General features: G+C 37.7%; 2 protein-coding genes across 4 annotated transcripts in view; both read left to right on the forward strand.

Annotated features, from left to right (window-relative positions):
• MOB1B (MOB kinase activator 1B) overlaps window positions 1-6,202 on the forward strand; it is a 96,932-nt gene extending 90,730 nt beyond the window's left edge. For all 3 annotated transcript variants that reach the window (XM_057309832.1, XM_057309833.1, XM_026510005.4), the window contains one exon: window positions 404-6,202. In XM_057309832.1, coding sequence (XP_057165815.1) covers window positions 404-481 — 78 coding nt within the window. In that variant the 3' untranslated portion in view covers window positions 482-6,202. The remainder of the gene's footprint in view (window positions 1-403) is intronic.
• Window positions 6,203-10,426: 4,224 nt separating this feature from the next.
• Window positions 10,427-13,882, forward strand: part of DCK (deoxycytidine kinase) — a 28,482-nt gene continuing 25,026 nt past the window's right edge. The window contains exon 1 of the mRNA XM_057309845.1: window positions 10,427-10,826. Coding sequence (XP_057165828.1) covers window positions 10,736-10,826 — 91 coding nt within the window. The 5' untranslated portion in view covers window positions 10,427-10,735. The remainder of the gene's footprint in view (window positions 10,827-13,882) is intronic.

A 13,882-nucleotide genomic window follows, 5' to 3' on the forward strand; every position in this document is an offset into this window, starting at 1 on the left:
GCTGCAATTTGCCTGAGATGCTAGATTTTTTGGTCCCCACTTGGTTGACTGTATCTAAATGATACTCAGATTATTCCCTTTTAACAAGAAGCAGCGCTCCCACTTACTGAGTAATCACTTTATGCCAGGGGTTACATGAAGTGGTTAATACACAGTATCACATCTCATCCCCACAGTAATTTTATGAGGTAGGGGGATTTACCCTAATGTTATCATAGACATGTACAACACAATATCCAAAGTGCTTAAGTGATTTGTCTAAGGAAGACACAGCTAGGGAAGAGAAAAACATTTTTTTGAAAAAAAGATTAGACTTTTATTTACTTTGAAAGCTAATTTCCAACAAATGTTAAAAGAAATCTGCTTTGGAATGACTGTTTTTTCCTGTCTTTATCATGCATAGGAGTTCAACCTTATTGATAGAAGAGAACTTGCACCACTTCAAGAACTGATTGAAAAACTCACCTCAAAGGACAGATAAAAGGATGAAGAGCTGTGCAAGTTGTCCCTCAAATGAAGTGTGTGGAGTGTATATGGATTTTGTTGTGTTTTATTTTTATCTCAGTCATTTTTGTCCTAGATTTGGGGGGCTTATTTGGGTTAGTTTTTCTTTGTTCTGAATAAATGAAACCATATTCTGTTGCTAGAGGAAGCCAAGAACCATTCTCTCTATATTTGATAGGGGTAAATTTTGTCCTAGTGGCATACAGTTTTTGTTTTATTACTTGGTTTGATTACTTGCAAACTTTTTGATAATTCTGTGTGTTGAAAGAAAATGCATACTTGATTGGACTGCTGACGGATGGGGGTTCTGTGTTGTGTAAATTGTGGCCAATTTTTGAAGTCCCCAAAAGACTTATGTTTTTAAGTGCCTTGGCAGGCTCACTTCTGAGGTGCGAAGCACAGACATAGAACTGAACAGGGCTTGAAATATTAGGACTACTACCCAGGGCACTTACTGATGCATGTTTTAAAATATCTATGATAAAAGCCATAGTTACCTAAATTGGTTATCTCCAGCTTTTACTACATTGAAGAAACACAATTTGTAAAGGTGTGCATGTAGAACATAGAAAATTAGTATTATTTTTGATATTGGTGGTAATACTGTTCAACAGATGCTTAAAGTTCTACAAGCAGGTCTTTTTCCATCTCTTGATATCTGTGATATTGATACTTAAGGATGTTGAAGTGTAATACCTATTGCATTTTAGCTTCTTTCTACATGTTAACTGCACTGTAGGTGTAAAAATTCAGGTTGTATATAGGTTTGCCATCTTCAGAGGTGATGCTGAACTGTGAGGTTTCTTAGCAATTGCCAAATGAGCCATAAGTCTACAGAATTCCCTTCTACTTTGAAGAGGAGGGGATGGATAGGAGTGTGTATTTGGTTGGGAGGGTTAATTTGTATGGGGAGCTATAGATGGGATAAATATGGTGAGTCAAGTTCAAAAAGTCTTGTCTTAAAATCCTTGAATAGAGTGGCATGAAGATTTTAATCAATTTCTTGTAAACAAAGTCTTAGAGACTTCCTTTTAGGAATCAACTTCCATGAGAAGTTAAAAATAAATTATTAATTTTAGGTGTAGACATTAAACATGGAATTTAAGGACTGTTTGGGGAAATTGATAACGCTCCAGCATTTCCATTCAGTGAATGGAGCTGGTGTTTGCCTGTCATTTTAAAATGATACAGTACCTTCTTTGCTTATGATAGGCCCAATTTGAAGCATTCTGACTTCTAATTTTTACACTGTGAAAGGAAATCTTTTTCTTTGCAGTGATATCAAACAATGAAGGTGTTAATTCAGTAGTATTAACTTTTACATTTTATTTGTCATGACTTTCTAGTGAATTATTCCCATGAGTAAAAAGTTCAGAAACTTAGTTTTTAAAATAATATTAGCATTTTTTATTTCAGTTTTATTCTCAAGAAATATCTTTTTCAGACTTCCAATTTTAATTTTGTCATTTCTAGTAAATCTCTTTCCTTCAGTTACCTATATATACTCTTCCTTCAGTTTGAAATACACACCTTTTTCCTAGTAGAATAGAAATCTTGTTCTGAAATTACATAGACAAAAATGGTCAGTAGGAAAGAATCTAAAATGAAATCAGTTTGTTTTTGCCATTAACAAGGAGAGCAGTGATACAATTTAATGTCATTGTGATTATCACTAGGAACTGCCTTTTTCTCCATTTCATTTCTAACAATCATTCTCCAAGTACCAATAGAAGTGTAACAGGAGAGCCTGGCGGAGGCAAATATTGGACACTTACTGGTAATGTTTATTGACAAATTGCAGTGAGAACAAGCTGATTTTCTTAAAATAAATCTTTTATTATCCAAAGATGTGACATCAGCCACTGTGGTTGATTAAAAAATAAAATTTGGTGTCAAATAAGTTTGGGTCCTATTTCTTTATGAAAATGAAGCACGTGATTTTTCAAGTAGTCTTCCATACTGCATTTGATTTTGTATCAACCCAGTAACAAAGGGATTGCAGTAGCCAAGTGTAGAGAATAGTGAAAAATTGTTCTTGCTCTTTTTAAGCCTTATACAGTAGTAACACTGTAAAAATGGAAAAATGTTTCTATAAATTAATGTTTAGTAGTAGGTCCTACTTTCCTACTGTATGTAGATAGGAGTTTGTTGTCACTGTTTCAGAATCTCAGGTGCCTTCTTCTGAGTATTCCTTTCAACAGGTTTTATTAGGAAGTAAGGAGATGTGTAAGTGTATATATGGTAACAAAGTAGAGAAGTTCTCCCAGGGAGAGGCCTGGAATTGTACATGGTGTTACATGGCTATAGGTAAGGAAACACTCACGAGAGCATGTGAGAAATAACGGATTTAACAAAACATTGCTTTGATTAGTTCCCATGAACATTAGTAAGGTGTCCTTTATAGAATAAGGATCAAATCTTGGTTTTACAGCAGATTTTGCTTATAAATGTGAATTAGATTCTTTCCAGATCTCTTAATTTATAAATAAGGAAGATAATGATTTTCCCCCTTGCTCTGTATACAGAGATAAAGAGCAAAAGTTGGTATTTTCATCCACTAATAAAAGCATAAAATATAAAATAGTAAGTTAACATAGTATTGTCACAATGCTTTGGTTAAATGTTGAAGCAAGTTTTAGGAATGATTTTAAATGATGAAATAATGGTGGTGGAGAGAAATTAGTAACAAAGAGTGAAAATCTTTTACTAAGCAGTAGATGGTGCTACTGGATTTCATTTGCTGACTTGATTATTTTGTTTCCCATAAAAACCATGGCATTAGACTGCATTAAAACAGTAGCACGTGTTAGTTTAGCTGGTAGAGGTGTTGGTGGTCAGTTTACTTTACATTGAAAGATTTTAGATTGCTCTTTCTACTTTTGTCATTTGTAAATTCTAAAGGGTCAGCATAAAATATATTAGGTGGGAGAAGACAGGTGTAGTGTGTAATATATCTCAGACTGAGTTGCTGCCTGGCTTATCAGGAAAGATAAAACACTACAATCTCTTATCTTCAGGAAATACAGATGATGTGGATATTTATATTTTACATGTAATCACCAAACTCCATTTTATGTATTAGCATTTCCCTTGCTTATGGGAAAATAGCAAAATGACATTTCTTTTATACCTTTATGGACACCCTCTCTGAGAGAGGTTTTGATAACCACTGAAATGGTAAAATATGTGAGATACAATTACTAAGTTGTAGGACTTTCTTTTAAAATAAGTATGTCATACCTTAAACATCCAAATGAGAGTTGATCTTCTTAGTGGTTCCTGGAGGAGCACTCCTCTTTCCAGCTATGTTTTGAAGGTATATTGTTTTTGGAACATTTTTAGAGATGCCTTGAGAATTGGCTTATGACTATGCAAAAAATCTATTTCATCATTTTAGTTGCACTGAAAACTTTTGACAGCTTAGTATGACCTATCTCCGTCACCAAACGAACTCTACTCTACTGTTCTCTTAGAACTGAACCGTTAGAGAAGTTCAAAAGACTGCCGTAGGTAGGTTCTGAATTTGCAGAAGAGAATGTTTTGAGCATTGGTAGCATCATTTAATAAAGGAATAGTTTCCTGATGTCACTACTTTGAAGCAGACAGTATCATTTGGATGTATAGGTTTTATTTAATTTTTAAAAATTTAGTTTAATTACCTTACAGTTAAATATAATAATTTAAAAAATCAAAGTCTATTTCTTGTTTTCTACTTTTGTTTCTTTCCCTGATAACTTTTGAATTTTATCTCAAAAAACAAGATAGTCTTGTTTGAAGGGATAGTAAGAAAAAATGGAGCCAATATTTAAGATAGAAGTAGCTTAAAGTAACAACAGCCTTTACTTTTTAAACATATTTTCACTCAAATGAACAGTGTGACTTTAAAGACTACAGATCATTGTACAAAGAAATTGGAATAAATTTTATATAATAATTATGCTGAGTTAAGCCTGCATATCACAGATAAAATATTTTAAATTGTATAATCATTTCATATATCATTTATAACTTTTAAAATTTTGAATGTCTTTTTAAAAGATGTGGGACCAGAAGTATATTTGTAATTTGAAAATGTGACTGCATACCAAGGGGAAAACTTATTTTGAAACTTAATCTGAAATACTAAAGAATAGACCCAATTTTTAGAAACGCTATTCTGGATCTGTACTTTAAGAACCACTCCTGAAATAACCTAAATATTAGAGTTTTGTCATAATGTTAAGATTTACCCATAGGAATTACTGTTTTTCAGGATCAGTTTAATGGTGTATGAGATTAATATTTAGAGATAAAGATATGTCAAGATTTAATGGAAAAGTTTAAGATATAGCAATTCTGACTGTAAACAATTTGAGTTTTTAAGATGTTCCTAATGAGTTAATCATAGAGAATAATTTATTTTAAAGGTATAATATTGTGTTCCATGTCTTCCATTTATATCTGAACTGGTACTTACATTTTGACAAGAGAGAAAATACAGATTAAAATATTGAATAATCTAAGTTTTGCAAGTATGAAGCAAGTTTTTTTCTGCATGTAATGCTATGCAATAGAAAATTTTAGATTACAGTTCTCAAAGATACTGAAATCACTCGCCTTTTTTCATTCTGTCATCTCCTTTTCCTTAAATTACTTCTTACACTATTGACTTCCCACCTCCCGATCCCCATAGCACTAAGAAAACAAAATAGGTAGGTTGATTGTGTGGGTCCTTCTTGTTAGTTATTCTGAAGTACTTTCTGTCAATACATTGGCAGAAGGGTTGGAAGGTGCAACTTATATAAGCATTTTTGGTTTGTTATGGTTGACAGCTTCATTTAAATTATGTCACGGAACCTGAGATTATTAGTGATTTAAATTTTTTGTTAATATTTAATTTTTCTTCTGTGTATTATTAAATTCTTATATGTTGGTATTTTGCACATGTTTTCATTTTTATTTTGTTCTGAAATACTTGTGCAGGTTGTAAAATAGATTAGTGCGTTTTCATGTTAAGAACATGTTTCTCCTTAAGTTGTTCTGCAGAGATAACTATTTTTAGGGGAAATAGTTTTTTACAACCACTAGATTGTATTTGTTATTTTTGTACATGCATAACTAAGGTGGTAAGGGCCCTAATCCTGTGGGGAACACTTAGCTTTTGTTCTATTTGAAATTTTCCTATACATTATTACTTAAATTATCAAGAAACTGTCATGAAATCTAGTTGAGAGAGAATACAATAAACATGACAAGACTTAAAAGTTGAACAGAGATCATTTCCGAAGACAAAAGCTGAATACTGCCACTGCCATATGATGGAAGCATAGTGGCAGCATTCGCACTGTGTAAATATTGCAGAGAATGCAAAAGACAGGGATCCTGTTCTCATGGAGATACACAATTTTTCTCTGTTTTAAGTAGCTGGATGGGGAAATGGTCTAAAATATGAAATGCAACATGAACACTATATTGAAAACTGTGCCAAGATTATTCAAATTCTAGTTATTACTGATCAAAGTTTAACTGCTTCATCATTTTATTTTAAAAGAGGATACTGAATGTCAGAAAATCTGTAATATGTTTAATTGAGAGATGTAAATAATGTATAGAGACTTGTATGTGATGGGATGGGAAATATTTAAATTCTAGGTTTTTGTTTTTTAAAGGAAGAAACAATGTTTATTTAAAAAATTAAATAGTTATGTTTGGCCATGAATCCTGACTTTGCATTACTGATTATTTTTGTTATAGATGTTCCCACATTAAACACATTCCTAGGGAAATATTAAAAGTATGGAAAAGTTGGACATTTAAAATTTGTTAAGCATTATTTTAAAGATTTATTTATTTTAGAGAGAGAGAGCACACGGATGCATGCATGCGAGTTGGAAGACAGGCAGAGAGAGAGAATCTTGAAGCAGACTCCTTGCTGAACATGGAGCCTGACGTGAGGCTCCGTCCCACAACCCATGAGATCATGACCTGAGCCGAAACCAAGAGCTGGACACTTAACAACTAAGCCACCCAGGTGCCCCTGTTAGGCAATATTTTTAATAAGTTCACAACAACCAGAGGTTAGTATCTCACTCTCTTACATACTGGAAAATTGTAAGCTCAGGAATTGTATAGTCACGGATTAGGACTAGGATTTATTTATTTATTTTTATTTATTTTTATTTTTTAAAGATTTTTTATTTATTTATTTGACAGAGATAGAGACAGCCAGCGAGAGAGGGAACACAAGCAGGGGGAGTGGGAGAGGAAGAAGCAGGCTCATAGCGGAGGAGCCTGATGTGGGGCTCGATCCCAGAACGCTGGGATCACGCCCTGAGCCGAAGGCAGACGCTTAACCGCTGTGCCGCTTAACCGCTGTGCCACCCAGGCGCCCCAGGACTAGGATTTAAAAACCCAAATAGGCTTGACCTTGAAGCCAATGCTTTTGTTTGTTTTCTTTAAATATCCTACTGCCATGAGAACAGTTAGCAAAATAATTATTTGTTGGTCTTTCTATCAAGCTTTTACCTAATATTTTGTTTTCACAATAGGCCATTAAAGAATATTAATACATAGTATTGGAAGATCTTTATTTTGCCCTGATACCTAAAATCCAAAAGGAATTGTGTATTTTAGAGTATTCTCAGAGTGTCATTATTTAGAGATACTTAAGTTTAGAGGCATTTGTGTTAGAGGCAGTCACCCACTACAAATACCACTAACTGGTATTTGTAGAAAAGATTAGGAGTAGAAATACTAGTCCATGCTGATACGATTTGTGCCTTCATACTTTAATAAAAACACCTTGTTATTTTGCACATACAGTATTTATAAAGCATCCACTGTGTATAAAGAAATAAACACCCCTGTAAAAATTAACTGTACTTCGATAATTAGGTTCACTTGCCTCTACTGTACTATATTTAAATAGTTAATTCTTCATTATATAATATTATTTGGAATGATGCATTTTGGTATCAAGTTCTAAATATTCTTTAAAGCAACCATGTTTATGTTTAATAAATGTTATACTCCTGTTTTAAACAGCCTAATTAGTACAGTGTCACATTTTCTTGATGACCTGAGTTTACCTTTACAAGCATACAGCATAATATAGCTTTCTTTGATAAGGAACTGTATAGGACTGATGGCTCCCTGCTATGCCCTTCTAGCATGTTATTTTGCTATTGTACTTATAGTATGGGGCACCTCGGTGGCTCAGTTGGTTAAGGGGCTGCCTTCAGCTCAGGTCATGATCCCATGAGTATCCAATGAACACAATTTCGAGCCTGCTTCTCCCTCTGCCTGCCTCGCCCCCTGCTTGTGTGCTCTCGCTCTCTCTGGCAAATAAATAATTAATTTTAAAAAAATCTGAAAAGCTTGGAAAACAAAGTATTTTCTTGAATTTCACGCAAACTTAACCTGATCTGAAGTTAATAGTTTTTATCCCACTTAATGTGAAACCTATGTTTCACTACAAATTATCTGTGTATTTGATTTAATACCTCTGCAGGGAGGTTACATATATATGTACTACACGACTGTATTTCTTTTCTAAAATCCAAAAATTTTTGCATTCTGAAATATCTGGCTGCAAGGGTTTCAGATAAGGGGTTGTGGATAAAAATCAAGGAAATTTTTTTTAAGAATTTATTAATTTATTTTAGAGATTGAGTGGGAGCAGAAGGAGCAGAGGAGGGAAGCATCTCAAGCAGACTCTGCACCGAGCCTGGAGTCCAATGCACAGCTCGACCTCATGACCCTGAGATCAGTCATGACCTGAGCTGAAACCAAGAGTCAGACACTTAACTGAGCCACCCGGGTGCCCCCAAAATCAAGGAGATTTTAAAAGTGCTTTTCTCTTATTTCTTCCTTGTATTATCCAAAGGTTACTTAGGAAAATGGTAAATTATGCTGAACCTGATGCCAGGAAAGCTAGGTTTCCCTCTTTCCCCCATTTACTTCGTGTTTTTAAGGAACACTTTTAAGCTTTGAGGAACTCAAGTTCTCACAGCCAGAATCTGGCAGAGCTGGGATTTGAAACCAGTTTTTTAATTTTCCACTGCTTAAACCTCTCAGTCTTGGAGTTACGCTACTTTTCTTTTGTGGAAACCACACTTGGGGAATCCTACTCCTCAACTCTAAACATCTTTATCTGATCCATATGGAATTTCTTCCTTTTCTTCTACATTGCTCCTGTTGAAGGTCTCATTCACCCTGCCTTACTCCTCTCTCAGTACTGCTAATATCTTTACCATTTCATGGGTTTTCTAAGCTTGGGTTGGAATGTAACACCCTGTGGTTTCCCTGGCTTCTTTGCCATCCCTGATGACAAGCGTTAGGCTTTTTCATTTCAAGGACCCTACTGCTAATCACTAGGGGGATAAAAGTAATAAACATAATAACAAAATAATTACAGGGATGTTAACAAAGAATGTTTTTATTAAAGAATGTTTTAAATGCTTTGCTGTTTTTATTCTAAAATTCCCCATGAATTCACATTTTCATTTCTGCCTTCTATTTCTTAGAATGGATTCACCGTTTACTCCTCTTCTGACTCTTACCATTAAGATGCATTTCAGGTCTGATGGTAATTGCAAGGTTAAAAAAAGAGTAACAGGGTCTTTGGTTTCTATAGATAGACTATTTGAACTCAGGAACTTCTAGAGTGGGTAGTGTGTTTACCATATCTTTACCAAGATTAAAAATGAATTTTGGGTGTTTCTACACTGCACCTATCCCTAGCTAGATGAGTCTTCTAGCAAATTTCATGGCACAGAGGTGTGCAAAAATTCAGCGTTTGTTAACTATGTGCCAGGTGTAGGGCATATAAAATTAAGCTATCTATAGTCATGATGAACAGAAACCTACACAGTGTGGTAACTTTTGCATAGCATTGTAGGGACAGAAAAATTTTTCCCTTATTTTAAGTTCTGCCTGGTCTAATAATTACATTGACACAACATAGATCAACAGGAGGAAACCAAATTTAATTATATATACGGAGCTCCATAAACATATGAAATTCAAAGGAATGACCAAAGTAGGTCATTGTATCTTTTAGACAAACAATAAATTAAAATTGACAAGACAAATGGGTTTGGGGTAATTCGTGAGGTAGCAAGTTTTGTTATTAGGCCTTCTCGGTTCTAAATTCTCCACCTGGTGATAAGGAGGCACTCTACCCTCCTGGTACAGGGAGGATAGCTTTCACATAGATTCATCTCCTGCTTTTAGTGGGGACAAAAGAGGGGCAGAGTGTCCTTGCACTATTTCTAAAGTACCTTTGTTTCGCAGTAATGTGTGTGCCATAGTGGCATATTCTGGGGTGACATATTCTTTCAACATAAATGGGACTCAAATCAAATGGAGAGGGGTTTGAGAGAGATCAGGAAAAGTTTGCTGTGGAGTGGCGTCTGACTGCGTAAATTCCTGTGTCAGATTCACTCACTGCCCTTGGAGACTTTGAACAAGCAGCCCCTCAGTGCGGTTCCTCACTGCTAAGTCGGGCTAATGGTGGGATTTCCTGCCCTGGACCGCGAGTTAATTCAAGAACAGATCCCGAAACAGTGCCACAGCAAGAGTGCCATACATTTCCCGAGGGCTGGTGTGCCCAGCGGCACTTAGGCCTGATGGTTATCCTCCAGGCTGATTACACAGGGTTATCCGTTTGATTTTTCTACCACACACTAGTTCCCAGCCAGTTCTGTTCCAGACGCTCTGTTTATCTCCACAGGCCCTACTGGAAAGGCCTTCTCCAAAGTCGAGGCCGGCCCACGGCTGGTGACGAAGGCGGGTGGCACCCCCACCCCTACCTCGCCCTCCAGCTTCGGCCGTCGCCCTTGGTTCCACGGGCCTCCGGAACCCCCGCCCCGAGTCCCGGGAAGAGGCGCGCCCTTGCGCGCGCCGTCCCGCCCAGCGCTCCCGCGTGACCCGACGTGCCGGGCGCGCACGCAGGGGCCCCTCCCGCGGCGTCCAAGGCCGAGGGGTCGCTGGAGGCTTTGCCCGCTCAGGGAGGGAGGGGGCGTGGCTTCCCTGCTGGGCGGGCGGCCGTGCCTCAGTCCCGCCCCCATCGGCCGCTGCCTCCGCGCGCCAAAATCAAACCCCTGGACCCGCCGGCTGGAAAACCTGCTGCAGGCGGGAGCTCAGCTTGCGTGTCAGGTCACGTTCGGCAGTGGCGCGAGCCCCAGCGCGCACCTGTAGCCACTTCCCAGCCCTCCCTGCTGGATGTGCTCGGGGCCGCCACAAGACCAGAATGGCCACCCCACCGAAAAGGAGCTGCCCATCTCCCGCGACCGGCTCTGAGGGGACCCGCATCAAGAAAATTGCCATCGAAGGGAACATTGGTAAGGAGCCTTGGGAAATGTTCCCAAAGCAGGGGGAGCCGTGGCGGCGGCGGCAGCTGTAGGGCCCCTTCGCTGTCTCTCTACTGCTCCTCAGTGAGGGCTTTCTTCCAGCCTGGCTGTGTGGATGCGGACACGGCCTCGAATTCCCTTCGCTCTGAAATCATTTTGCCCTGTCCTGCCCAGCTTCTGTCATGTTCCCCGAGGGTGGCGATGGCCCCCGGGGCGGCGGGTCGTACATACCTGGGCATTCAGGCCTTGTTAAGGCGCGCTTTGGGCTAGTTTCCTCCTCTTGTAGGGATTGCGCAAAGGAAAGGGTTGTTTTTGGTTTTGTTTTTCTGTTGAGGGCGCGCGTGTGTGTGTGTGTGTGTGTGTGTGTGTGTTAGTTCTTGAGGTGTAATTTACATACGTTAAATTATCCTTTTTTAGGTGTCCTCTTCAATGAGGTGTGACAAACATATAATGCTGTTTTACTGCGGTCATGATCAAGATTCAGTACATTTTTAGCACCTCAAAAAATTCCGTGGTGCTCTTTTGTAGTCAGCTCCCTCTGCATTCCTACCCCTTGGCAACCACTGATCTGGTTTGTCTCTGTTAGTTTTGCCTTTTTCCAGAACGTCCTATAAATGGAATCACAGAGTATGTAGCCTTTTGTGTCTCGCCTCTTTTATTTAGCATAATGCTTTTAGATTTTTCATATTGCTTGTATCTGTAGTTCTCTTTTATTGCTGAGTAGTATTCCATTGCATGGATATACCACAGTTTCTCTCTTCCCAGTTGTGAACATTTGGATGGTTTCCAGTTTTGACGATTATGGATAAAATGGCTCTAAACATTTGAGTACAAAGAAAGAGTTTTTTTTAGTGATCTCAATATCATGGAGCTCCTCACCCCATCCCCCACATCCAAGTAAACATTGGCTTATGATTCAAAGACCAGTACTGTTTCTGTTCCTAACCCAGATGAGGGCAGACTATACCATGCATGTCATTTTGCAAGGTACATGTGAACTTACATTCTTCTGTATTTCCTACCACAGGAAACCTATGCCTGACACTTCCTGTTCTGATAGAATTTTTTTGGCTCCAAGTTGGGTACAGGCCATTCATGCATACAGCAAATGTTTTTTTAATTCTTACCACATTCAGAGCTCTTGTACTTCTTTAAAAAGATGGGACAAAGCAGATGCTTCAGCAGCACTCCAAGGAGTAGAAAATAGCTGAACACACTCTTAAAGAGGAGATCTTGTTGCATTGCTCCAGTATTCAGGCACCAGTAGAAAAGATCCCTATAATAGACTCTCATTTCCTCCTAGGATAAGTTCTTTGAAGTTGAATGTTTACTAGTAGGATTCCTCATAGCTACATATTGGATAAAGAAGAACATATATAAAGGAGGAAGTAGTTGAACAAAGCCATTTCAAAAATAAATTTAAATGAACAACCCTTCAGATCAATACCACAATGAATCAATCCCCTTCCCTTTCTTAAATCCAATTAAGCAACATATCATATTAGAAAGTTACTACTTCCCAAGCATCTTTAATCTTCCCAGCACCTGAAATAATTTCCTAATATGTCAGGCATGTCAGAAGAAAGCTGGATTTTCTAACTTTAAATGCTTTCAGACTCTGGCTGATGCCTGATTTTTTAATATGTTCCTTGGATCCTCTTTCTTGCTTGCTTGCTTTCTTGCTGTCTTTTCTTTTCTCTTCTTTTCTTTTCTCTTTTCTTTTCTTTTCTTTTCTTTCTTCTTTCTTTATTTTTTTAAGATTTTATTTATTTATTTGTCAGAGAGGGAGAGCACAAGTAGGGGAAGCAGCAGGCAGAGGGAGAAGCAGGCTCCCTGTTGAGCAAGGAGCCCAATGTGGGACTCCATTCCAGGATCTTGGGTTGGTAACCTGAGCCAAAGACAGGCGCTTAACCGACAGAGCCACCCAGGCATCCCAATTGGATCCTTTTTCTGAACATGTTTTCCTTTCCTTCCTCCATCTACCTCAGTGAATGTCCAGTGATCATTTTGTATGCTTCCACTTACCATTCTAAATGCTCCATACAAAATCTGTGGTCATCAGCCTTTTTCCTGTGATTAAGTCTAATGATCATCTAGTTTATTCTTCAAACTTTTTCTCCTATCCTGTGGTGATAATATGACTTTGTGTTTTGCTTCTCAGCAATTCTCTGTTCTATGTTACCTTCTTATTGACCCCCTTCCTCCCCATCCCTGTTTTTTGCTCTATGTGTGATCTTTTTGAAAAAATATATTTGTTTATTTATTTATTTGAGAGAGATGGTGGCAGACTCCCCACTGAGCTTGGATCCTGATATGGGGCTTGATCCCATGACCGATGAGATCATAACCTGAGCCAAATCCAAGAGTCAGACACTCAACCCACTGACCTACCCAGGCGTCCCTCTATGTGTGATCTTTTAACGTTCTTTTGGTTTTTTCTTCTTTTCTATTGCCTATGTAATGTCCTAGTTTTGAATATAGTTCTTCAAGTGAAAAGTAAGTTTTTTTGCCCTCTCTGGATCCCGTTTATAAGGATGAGGAAGCTTTCCTTGTAAGCTTGCAGAAGCTGCCTTTTTAAATTTTAATCTCTGTGTGTGTATTTTTATATACATATGGAGAAAAAAGAAAGAGAGAGAACACATTATGTTGACCAAAGAGGTCTAATATAACCACATTTGGTGACTTCAGATATGAAGGGTGTGGTGGTCATTAGGAGTGTGGCTACACCCTGTTAAATTCAAGGTCAAGACTTTCCCTACTGTTAAATGGAATGTATTCCCAAGTAATATTAAAATAGTGAATATAAAATGTCCTGATTATACCTGAACTATTTCCTTTATTTTCCCTGTAGGTGTCTCAGAAACTAGTGAATGATCAGGGAGAAGCAAAGTGCATACAACTTTTTTTTTAAGGGTTGGATAAGTGAAGCAGAGAAAACATGGCTATTCCTTATAAGGGTCTTTGCAAAAATGTTTTTATAATTTCTGTTAGGTACTATGGCTAAATGTTGTATAGTTATATAATTAGTGTCATATAATCATACTAAT

Source organism: Ursus arctos, unplaced genomic scaffold (genome assembly GCF_023065955.2).
Source record: "Ursus arctos isolate Adak ecotype North America unplaced genomic scaffold, UrsArc2.0 scaffold_9, whole genome shotgun sequence".
NCBI classification, from domain to species: Eukaryota; Metazoa; Chordata; class Mammalia; order Carnivora; family Ursidae; genus Ursus; species Ursus arctos.